Source organism: Aegilops tauschii, chromosome 4, assembly GCF_002575655.3.
Source record: "Aegilops tauschii subsp. strangulata cultivar AL8/78 chromosome 4, Aet v6.0, whole genome shotgun sequence".
Classification (NCBI taxonomy): domain Eukaryota; kingdom Viridiplantae; phylum Streptophyta; class Magnoliopsida; order Poales; family Poaceae; genus Aegilops; species Aegilops tauschii.
Genome location: NC_053038.3, coordinates 298,595,229 through 298,606,640, shown reverse-complemented (window position 1 = coordinate 298,606,640; position 11,412 = coordinate 298,595,229). Strand labels below are relative to the sequence as shown.

General features: G+C 43.1%; 1 protein-coding gene across 4 annotated transcripts; it reads left to right on the top strand.

The window, feature by feature from the left end:
• Nucleotides 1-254: 254 nt before the first annotated feature.
• LOC109733508 (uncharacterized) lies at nucleotides 255-10,859 on the top strand. 4 transcript variants are annotated; one of them, XM_073496622.1, is made up of 5 exons: nucleotides 1,987-3,194; nucleotides 9,205-9,448; nucleotides 9,936-9,970; nucleotides 10,230-10,408; nucleotides 10,490-10,859. In XM_073496622.1, the coding sequence occupies exon 1, from the start codon at nucleotides 2,103-2,105 to the stop codon at nucleotides 3,087-3,089; it is 987 nt and encodes a 328-aa protein (XP_073352723.1). In that variant the 5' UTR covers nucleotides 1,987-2,102; the 3' UTR covers nucleotides 3,090-3,194; nucleotides 9,205-9,448; nucleotides 9,936-9,970; nucleotides 10,230-10,408; nucleotides 10,490-10,859. The 4 variants fall into 4 exon arrangements, with proteins under 4 accessions (XP_073352721.1, XP_073352722.1, XP_073352723.1 ...); XM_073496623.1 differs by lacking the exon at nucleotides 1,987-3,194 and having other exon boundaries at nucleotides 6,893-9,239; nucleotides 9,324-9,448; XM_073496620.1 differs by lacking the exons at nucleotides 9,936-9,970; nucleotides 10,230-10,408; nucleotides 10,490-10,859 and adding an exon at nucleotides 255-1,698 and having other exon boundaries at nucleotides 1,833-3,194; nucleotides 9,205-9,336.
• Nucleotides 10,860-11,412: the final 553 nt, after the last annotated feature.

Genomic DNA, 11,412 nt, shown 5'->3' with positions numbered 1-11,412 from the left:
GTCTATTTTGCAGAAATGTGCGCAAAGGCACTATATTCTTCAAGATTCTGACGAATTGGTTATTGAGAAGAGAGAAGGGCAGGAAAGAAGTGAAGAAAGGGACCTGAGCATGAAGGAAAGAAGAAACCGGGGGCCAAAACTAAAGATGGAGGGGATTGACTTTGGAAGAAAGAAGGAAAGGAGAAGGGCCAAATCAGAAAAGTGGCAGACTAAAGGAGGGGTCAAAATCCCTAGCAGCAGCCCCGATCCCCTTTGGGCCTGGCACATCTCTCTCTCTCCCTCACCCCTCCTTCTCCACCTCCGGCCGCCGCCACGGCCAGGCCGGCGTGGCGGCGCGCCACCCGACCATCAGCGCCACCAGCTCCACCACTCCACCACAACCAGCATCGCCATTCTTCTCCGCCACCCATCCATCCATCTGCACCACATCCACCTCACGCAACCCACCAGACAGAGGGCCGGCGGTGTCTGATCCATCGCGCGCCCGACGCCCGTGCTGCCTTCTTCCCCCATGTCCCTGCTGCCCTTCTACTCCTCCTCTTGCTGCTGTCTTTTTCCCTGAACTCCTACCGCTGCTGCTCCTCCCCTCATCACGATGTTGCTCCTCCCTCTTCAACCTGCTGCTGCTCGCCCTCAACCCTCTCTCCTGCTTCTCTCTCCATGATGCCCCTGCTGCTGCTCCTTCTTTCATGCCCCAGCTGCTGCTTCTTCTGTCTCTAACCCCCTGCTGCTGAATCTCTCTCCCTCTCCTAGCGCTGCTGTTTCTCTTCTCCCTATGCCTCACTTGCTGCTGCTCCTTTCTCAATCTTTATGTTGTTTCTCTCGCTCTCTCTCTCTCTCTCTCTCTCAAATTTCTGTAATCTTGAGTAGAGTAATGATCAGTACTATGTAATGTTCAGATTTGTTAAGTGTTAGTAACCTACTGTTGTTCAGTTTCAGACTTCTTATGTAGTGCTAAATTGGTGATCTGTGAACTGTATTGTGGCATGCGACCCTCTGTTCTTGTGTGTGATAATTAGTTAAATTTGTCACTTGTGTACTGCACTTGTTGTATATTCGTGTTCGTTCAATTTGTAGTTCCTGTGTTGCTCAAGTAGCCGTGACATATATGTAGGTGGTGTGAAACTTATATGTCCCAGTACCATACTACTTTTGCATGTTCAGTACTATGATACATCTGTTATTTCTAGTTCCTACATTCTTCCTACGTACTTGTGATATATATGTGCTTGTGATGTGAATCACTTCTTAATCTCTCTATTCTGTTTGCTATTTGCTTTGTCGATGACCCTTCTTAGTTTTAGGATTACTTTCCTGTAATCATCATCCAATATCGTGTTACCTAGCTTTAGCCGAGCACGATCATTAACTTGCCTAGTCCCCGAGGAGAACACGACACTCGTAGTTTTGGGCGTAAAAACCCCACTACACTTACAATTGATCATTTTGGCGCCGTTTCCGGGGACTAGCGTCGTGCGATCGTGTTAGGCTATAGACTAGGTTTTGCTTCTGTTTCTATCTGGTGCCATATATTTGTGATATATCTCTTACCCCTAACCACTGTTCTAGTTATCTTCTCTTTCTTTTCTTGTTCATTTGTAGGTTGAATTTTCTTCTTGGAAATGGCATTCTACTCAGATCATCATGCTTATGCGAGCAACACTACAAACAGCACGGAAAGTATTCAAGAACTGATAAGTAAGATTTCCCATCGATTAGATGATTCAGCTCGGCAGCGAGAAGTAGTTTTTGAGGATAGGCCTAGCTCTTATGATCCTTATTCTAGAGGTCATCCTTATGTTGCTCCTACATGCCATATTTGTGGATTTCAGGGCCATTCACCCGCTAAATGTCAGCATGGCTACTCTCACCCTCCTGATTGTTATGGCATGAGCTTCGCCCCACAACCTAGCTCATACCAAAACAATTACTCATATGGGTGGCCTAAAAACCAGAATATGTCATATAGGAGCAACAACCCTGAGATCTCACAGTTTGGTTCTAGTAATCATATGAAGGGATTTAGGTACAATGAGGAGAGCAACAACTATGCACCACAATAATTTTATTCACCTTCTACTCATATACCTCAGCACCAGGAGATGTTTCCAATGGAGTTAAATGGTCCTCCACTTGGTCAACCAACAACTCCAGCACCTGTTGAGCAATCTCATGCACAAGTGCCCACACAAGATGACTTTGATGATATAGACAAGCTTACATTGCTTAGTCTCGAGTTCACTTGGAGTGCTGGAGATGATCCAATTAGGCCGGTGATACTAGAGGAAATGAAGAAGATCAAGAGTGGAAAAGAGCTAGTGGAAGAAGTAAGAAAAATTGAGAAGAATATCAACGCTGGGTGCACTATCTCATCCCTCCTTGAGCTGAGTGTTTCTGGGATATCCCAGGCGTGTGAGGTTCCAACACCGTCACATCAAGCTGAGCAAGATAGCAAGAGCCCAGATGAAGAGCTACTTCAGATTGAAGATGAACTAGAAGACAAGGAACAAGATGACCAAGAAATCGACTACCCAAGCGATCAAGTCGAAGACACAATCTCTATCTCTCCTGAAGAAGTACAAGAAGCTGCTGTAGTTGAACTTGAAGAACCAGAAATTCATTTTCCTATCGTCGTACAAGAGCTTGATCTAGCAGGTTTATCTAACCCTCTTGATGACATGCTTCCTTATGAGATCTTTGCTGCTACTTTGCATTGCGTCATACCATCAATTAAGCTAGACTTGAAAAATTATTTGCTTGGACATGATCATACACACCCTATTAGTGGCATTGCTCACATTTGCCGTGAAGACCATTATTTTCCTCATGCTAGACCTATGCTTAATGGTAAATATCATCCTCATGGTAGTATTGAGCTTACTGAATTCTACCTTCCTAAACATGTGCTTTATAGCTATGCTTATGTAATTGGATACTCGATTGATGACTTGGAGGGTATTATCCCTACCGCTTGCATTGTCCCTTTTGTGGAGTGTTTTTTCAGGTTTTTGCTTGTGCACGAATTAATACATGCTGACCAGGTTCGAGGTGACATTCCTTGGGACCCCGATGGACTCAGAGCATGGTGATGAGGAGAAGCAATGGGCCACACATATGGAAGAGAGAAGCTGGAGCTTGCAAGTGGAAGCAAAAGGAGAAGAGCTGCAGTGCGAGACCTACATCATATAAGCCCGGTGAGCTGTTTCATGACCCCAATCTGAATACCATCATACACTGATACATGCTGAAATCATTTGCTATTTGGGTTGCTTGAGTCATTTCTTAAATGTTTTCCCACTGAATTTCACCTTTGACATATGGTGCTTGATGAGAATATGCGAACTGATTGTTGAATGCCTTGTAAACTAGTGATCTACACCCTGTTTGCTTTGCTGAAAGTAGTGAAAGCTATTAGTTTTGAGTGCTCAAATCCCTAGTGCACTAGTAAACTTAATCATTTTCTGCTTTTACCTTGATACACTTAGATCATTAAGTGTTAGATGCTGAGTTTGTGCCTATTGTGTTCCCATTGAGAGCAATCACTTTACCACTATGGACTAGTATGCTATGTTCCCTGGATCGGTAGCATGTGAACCAGACATGGAGAAGTGATGATTCCTGTTTTGTGCTTATGCGTTGTTCATTTAAGATAAGTAATAATGAATAAATAAGTCTTACTACCTACAGTAGCATGTCATGTTTCCTGGATCGGTGGCATGTGAAATCGAGTTAGCTTGGGCAGTAATTAATAATAAAAAATGTAATTGTCGAACCAGGTGTATACCATGTTCTCTGGATCAGTGGTATGTTCCTTTGGGGAGACAAACAAAAAAACTAATAATGGGTCGAGCCAGGTGTATACCATGTTCTCGGGATCGGTGGTATGTTTCTTTGGTGAGATCGATAAAATATTATCATTACTTCCTTCAAATTCAATAAGTGCTTCAACCATAACGTTATGTTCTGGGTAATAAGTTTTTTTGGGATCATCCTCTCTCTAGGAACCCTTTGGCGCAATCAGCAAGGGATATATTTCTTGAAATGAAAATTAAGATCGTAAATTACATATATTGAACTAACAGAGCAAGATGCAAATATGGGAGTAACTGATAGAACAGATCCATATATATAAATGAAAGCAAAGTACAAAAATATAGAATTAAAATAGATAATGTATCAAAGATTTGATGCAAATATATAGATAATGTAGCAACAGAAGGTAGATGTTCACAAATTTAGGCCATGCCGAGCGTGGTAGGTTGAGATTGAACATATCGAGCGCTCCCTGAAGTCATCCAGAATGGTGAGATAGAACTTCGTTTCACCATAGTTGCCCGATTTGTGCTTGCACTGTGGACACATGAATGAACACCCACGAATCAGCTAGAACAAAAATGATTCCACGGCGATTTTCGCCGGTTGATTAACAGCGATGGACGGATTGCGATAAGAGATGAGTGAATATTTTTCTAATTAGTTGATTACCTTCTCCATGAGAAAAATCCCTGGCCCAATCCCACAGAAAACCCCAGTCGACCAGAGTCTAGAATGTCGGTGTAGATAGGCGGTGGAAAGCGGTAGGGGCGAAATCCGGTGCCGTTTGGAGCGCGATATACGCCCGCCGCAAACAACCGTCGAGCTTAGGGTGCAGAGTTGCGGAGGAGTCCACGGCAAGTGAGTGGGGACGAAGTGGGCGAGGGTTTTCTTTTACCTTTTGCATGTGTGAGTGAACACACACAGTTTGCAGAGGCAACGGAGATGAATCGTGTGCGATAGTAAATCACCGAGATTGAATGGGAATCCAAATTTCCTTTGTCCTTCATCCATGATTTTTTTCTACGATGAACATAAATCCTGCTAATCACCTTGTTCAAATTTGACACTTTTCCGGGTTCATTTACAATATTTAGGGGATTATGTGCATTTTGTAGGCATTAATGCACGTAATTCAAATTCAAACAATCGGTGCATGAAAGGGTGCACAAGAATGGTCTGGAAAAACCATACTCGTGGTATTTAGTAGTTTCTCAAGCCTTTTACAAGGAATGGGCAGAGATTTCAATGGAATGCGTGGCAATGGTCAATCACGAACGCGTAATTTACTGGGTTATCAACTATAGAACAATGAAATATATGCTTGAAAAACATGACGGCTGGCATGATGCCATGGTATGGCCTTACCGTGCCCTGGTTAAAAGCTGAGAAGGTTTGATTTATGTCGTCATGCACGCCCTTCATAAATCGAACCATCTTCGAGGAAGTTCAATGCTTTTAAAAGGGAAATCATCAAGATTGAAGGGGAATCCAAATTTCCGTTTTAGTTTGTCATTCAGTTTTTTTCCAACGATCAACATACCGCCTCAAATGCAACGTGTTCAAATTTTACATTTTTCCTAACTCATTTACCATATTTAGGGGATTATGTGCATTTTCTAGGCATTAATTATGCACATAATTCAAATTCGAAAAATCGGTGCATGAAAAGGTGCACAAGAACGGTCTGGAAAACCATGTTCATGCTATTTAGTACATTCTCATGTCTTTTACAAGGAATGGGCAGATATTTCAAGGAAATGTGTGGCAATAGTCAACCATGAATGCGTTGTTTACTGGGTTAACAACTATACAAAAATGAAATACATGCTTGGAAGACATGACGCCTGGTGTGGTGCCATGATATGACCTCACCGTGCCCTGATAAAAATGTCGTCATGCACACCTTTCATAAAATGAACCATCACCGAGGAAGTTTCATGGTTTCGAGGGGGAAATCACAAGATTGAAGGGGGATCCAAATTTCCTTTGTCCTTTGTCCATGATTGTCCATGAGTTGTTTTTCTATGATGAACATACAACCTGCAAATCACCGTGTTCAAATTTGGCACTTTTCCGGGTTCATTTGACATATTTAGGGGATTATGTGCATTTCCCAGGCATTAATGCACATAATTCAAGTTCAAACAATCGGTGCATGAAAGGGTCCACAAGAACGGCCTAGAAAATCATGCTCGTGCCATTTAGTAAATTCTCATGCCTTTCACAAAGAATAATGGACACATATTTCGATGAAATATGTGGCAATAGTCAACCACAAATGTTTGTTTGTTGGGTTTTCAACTATAGAAAAAATGAAATAAATGCTTAAAAACATGACACCTGGCATGGTGCCATGGTATGACCTCACCATGCCTTGGTAAAAATTTGAGAAGGTTTGGCTTATGTCGTCATGCACGCCCTTCATAAATTGAACCATCACCGAGGAAGTTCCATGCTTTCGAGAGGGAAATCCCCAAGATTGAAGGGGAATCCAAATTTCTGTCCTAGTTTGTCATTCAGTTTTTTTCCAACGATCAACATACCGCCTCAAATGCAACATGTTTAAATTTGACATTTTTCCGGGCTCATTTATCATATTTAGGGGATTATGTGCATTTTCTAGGCATTAATGGACATAATTCAAATTCGAACAATCGGTGCATGAAAAGGTGCACAAGAATGGTCTGGCAAACTATGCTCGTGTTATTTACTACATTCTCATGCCTGTTACAAGGAATGGACAGATATTTCAAGGAAATGTGTGGCAATAGTCAACAATAAACGCGTTGTTCACTTGGTTAACAACTATACAAAAAATGAGACACATGGTTGAAAAACATGACGCCTGACGTGGTGCCATGGTACGGCCTCATCATGCCCTCGTAAAATTTGGAGAATGTTTTCCTTATCTCGTGATGCGCGCCTTTCATAAATCGAACCACCACCGAGGAAGTTTCATGGTTTCGAGGGGGAAATCACCAAGATTGAAGGGGGGTCAAATTTCCTTTGTCCATGAGTTTTTTTTCTACGAAGATACAACCTACAAATCACCGTGTTCAAATTTGGCACTTTTCCTGGTTCATTTGCCATATTTAGGGGATTATGTACATTTCCTAGGTATTAATGTGCATAATTCAAGTTAAAACAATTGGTGCATGAAAGGGTCTACAAGAACGGCCTAGAAAACCATGCTCGTGCCATTTAGTAAATTCTCATCCATTTTACGAGGAATGGACAAATATTTCGATGAAATATGTGGCAATAGTCAACCACAAATGTTTGTTTGTTGGGTTTTTGAACTATAGAAAAAATGAAATAAATGCTTAAAAACATGACGCCTGGCATGGTGCCATCGTATGACCTCACCATGCCCTGGTAAAAAATTTAGAAGGTTTGACTTATGTTGTCATGCACGCCCTTCATAAATCGAACCATCACCGAGGAAGTTCCATGCTTTCGAGAGGGAAATCCCCAAGATTGACGGGGAATCCAAATTTTCTTCGTTCTTTGCCATGGAGTTTTTTCTACGACAAACATACACCCTGCAAATCAACGTGTTCAAATTTGGCATTTTTTTGGCCTCATTTACCATATTTAGGGGATTATGTGCATTTTCTAGGCATTTAGCGCATATAAATCCAATCCAGCTACAGGTGCACGGTGTGATGTGAGGGACGTGGATTGTCGTTCGATCACGGCCCATCCTACGGTGCACACGCGCGATCCGCGTGGCTAGGGTTCCGGCCAATCATAATGCAACACACAATAGGCTCAGCGCACACTGTTTCCGGAAGCGACGGAGATGAATCGTGTGCGCTAATGAATGAGCAAAATTGTAAGGGAAGCCAAATTTCTGTTGTCGTTTGTTGTTGAGCTCTTGAATACCACCGCACTGTAAAGCTGCCCGCCCCCTCCGTCCCAGAGCTCTCTCCAGGCGTCGTCCATGGCACCGCGGCGCATAGTAACTGGTAAGGAAGCGATGGCATCCCGCCACGCCGCGTTCCCCGACGCTCGTGACCGCACACATGGTAAGGAAGCGATGGCATCTCGCCGCGCTGAGTTCATCGCCGCCGGCAGCCAGACAGTTACATGGGCGGACTTTGAGGCTGCCATGGCCGAATGGGTGGTGGATCTAGAGGCGGCCAAAGTCGCACAGAAGGAGCGGAAAAGGCAGAAAGCAGTCAGGAAAAGAGAGTCCCGCCGCTGCAAGAAAAAAGACGCCGCACGCCGTGGTGAGGAGAGCTTGGCAGAGATCGAAGCACGGTGGGCTGCCGCCTACAAGGCCGGGAAGGAGAACGCCGTCGTCTGGCCAGCATACGCCGATGGCAGCATGTGAGAAGTAGTTTAAGTTTGTAGTATTGGAGCAAGTAGTACTTTAAGTTTTTAGTATTAATGTACAATGTCGGTAAGAGCATCCTTTGAGGGCTTTGAGCGTTGATTAGCATGTGTGCCCGTGTGCGTTTTTTTGCGTTAATCATTAGAAAATCACAAAAACACACGGTTTCTATGCCGTACCCGTCTGCGTTTTTTTGCATTAGTGACCCATAAGTCAATTACATGTGCGATGTTTCCTAATAAACCAGGCGTACCATTGACCGAAAAAATCAAGTACACGTGTACATTTTTTTTAAGACGGGATCTGCCAACTTTCTTTTTTCTCGCACACGAGTATTTTACGCGCTTTGTCTGTGTTGTGTGTTTTCCCCGTCCAAGTCTCAAGTTTCGCACCGAAATTTTCATTAGGCGCGCGATTTCAGAATTTATTCCTCCAACCACATCCCCTTCCCCTCAGTATCCCCCCTCCCTCGAGCCTCCCCCTACCGGCATCTCAAACCACCGCCGCCGCAACCACAGCTTCAACCACATCTATGTTCTGTTCGGATCCAGTCAGGTAACCCGCCGATCTCTATCACGTCCCTGGCCTGATTGCTTAAATGGCGCCTGCGAAACATCGTCATGCCTCAAACCCCCCCCACCAGGAGCTTATGGCGGTCCATGGCGCGATGGCCGCTGTGCATGTTGACCCGGAGGAACACCTCTCCTCCGCCGCCGCCGATGACATGGTGCAGGCGCTGGCCCAGATGAAGTTCCCCAGCGACTACCCCCAGGACTTAACATGTAAGATCTGACCAACTAAATCTTACCAATACCACTTGCAACGGCTATGATTTGTACAGTTGATGTATTAAGCATGTGCGTGCCTTGTTTATTTCAGTACTGCACACTGTGTGATGTTCAAATATTACCGTGTCTAGCTCAATTTCACCAATACCAGCAACAAACTTAGAATACATGACTCAGGATATCACTAGAGATGCTGCCCATTTGCTACTTTTAGTGGATGCTAACCCTATTGTACTTAACATGCCTGTCCATGTACTTACGCAGGGTCATAACGGCCGATGCTTTTGTTTGCCGTCGAGGTGAGCTGCATCCCATCTCTTACAGTATTTCACATAATTTGTGCAATTGCAATTTAACTTCTACCATTTACTGGTTGCCTGGAGGTACACATGTCAGTGGCACTGATCCACGCTTCGACCCGGAGGAACAGCTCGCCTCTGCCGCCGCTGACTTTGGGTGGGCTCTGGCCAAGATGAAGTGCCCCAGCAACTACCTCAGGACTTACCAAGTATGTACCCACCAGTTCAATCTTACCAATACCAGTTGCAATTAATGGCTATGTTTTGTAAGGTCGATGTATTAAGCATGTGGTAGTAAACATGCCTAACACGTTTTAGCTATTTTTCCTACCTTTTTATAGACAACTGGGCCATTATCTGCTCTTGCAGCACCTGCCTTGTGATGTTTAACTCTGCCAATTGCATTTTTGTCAGTATCGGTTTCAATGGCCATTAAGCCTGTTGCAATTAACAGTTGTATCCATTTTTAAAGAGATGTATTTCAATGACTACAAACTTACAAAACATGAATTAGGATGTTGTTAAGCCTGTTGCAATTAACAGTTGTATCCATTTTTTAATCCGTCCCTTTGCTACCGTGCTACTCTTCCGAAATGAAGATATCACTACAGATGCTGCCGTTTTATTACCATTTACTATTTTTGGTGGATGTTAACCCTGTTGTAGTTAACATTGGCTTTCCATGTACTTACACAGGGCTACAATGGGCGATGTTGTTGTTTGCCGTCGAGGTTAGTTGCATTCCATGTCTTATACACCATCTATTCCTAAATATAAGTATTTTTAGAGATTCCAATATAGACTACACAAGGAGCAAAATGAGTGAATCTAGATTCTAATCTAAACTATATCTATAATTCTATATACATCCGTATGTAGTTCATATTGAAATCTAAAAAAAAATACTTGTACATTGGAACATAGGTAGTTGTATTTTACATCATTTGTGCAATCTCGGTTTAGCTTCTAACATTTACTGGTTGCTTGTAGGTACATATATGAGCAGTACTGATCCACGAGTTGATCCCTTTTGCGTATGGGGCAATAAGATATTCATGAACAAGTGTCAAGTGAGGAAACTAAGAAAGATTGTTAAGCGAAAGAAACGGGTGATTGGAATTAAGCTCTTTGTTTACACTTTGTCGAAGACAACAGTGAACTTTAGGATGGTAAGTAATGTGTTGCCTTTTCCCCTGCCCACAACAAGTTACTCTATTAGACCTCAATATCTGATATTTTTCTCTTTTCAGTGGTTTCCGAAGCTATTTATCGATGATTACCTTGCAAACTACATGACCGGAGTGGAGGAAACTAAGGTTAAAGTATATAATTCATGCTACCATGATAATGCTCTAGAAGTCTTCCTGAAGGCGGTGAAGGATGGGCGGGCGATCGTCACAAGGGGTTGGACAAAAGTGGTTTGTGCCTATGGCATGCAGGAAGGCACATTATGGGCATTCCGCTTCTTCAACACCGCCGGCAGTCAAAATGATTTACACTTGTCTCTTCACCTTTACCGCCTTTAAATATTGTGGTTCATCATAGTTAATTGCTGCCTAATCCTGTAATAACTGAACATATTGTACTGGCAATTTTATTTATGGATTCGTTGTTGAACCATTGTGCTGAGAATTTGAATTGCACGTTTCATATTTCAAAATTTCCAATTCGAATAATAAATTACAGACAAAAATAAAAAGAGAACAGACGGTTATGGAACTTTGCAAATGCTTCTGGCAGTAAAAGCGCTTGTGATGGATAGCCCAATGCCACACAATTTTCTACATGAAATCGTGTGTGATGTAGTTAATGAAAGCAAACAGTTAACCGAGGCAGAGCGTGTGTGATAGTTACACCTTTCACACACGAGCGCATACATAAAACTGTGTGGGATGTACATACGAACGGAAACGTTTTCCCTGGATTGACCGTGTGGGATATACATAAGAACGGAAACGTATTCCTTGGATTGACTGTGTGTAATATACATACGAATGGAAATTTTTTTCTCGGAATCACCGTGTGAGATGTACATACCTATGGAAATGTTTTTCTCGGCTTGCCGTGTGGGAAGTACATATCTACGGAAATGATAGGGTTTTGATGCCTCGCCCGATCGCACACGGCCCCAGCCTGTGTCCCCGGAGGGCCTATCCCCGACGATTTCAGGGTC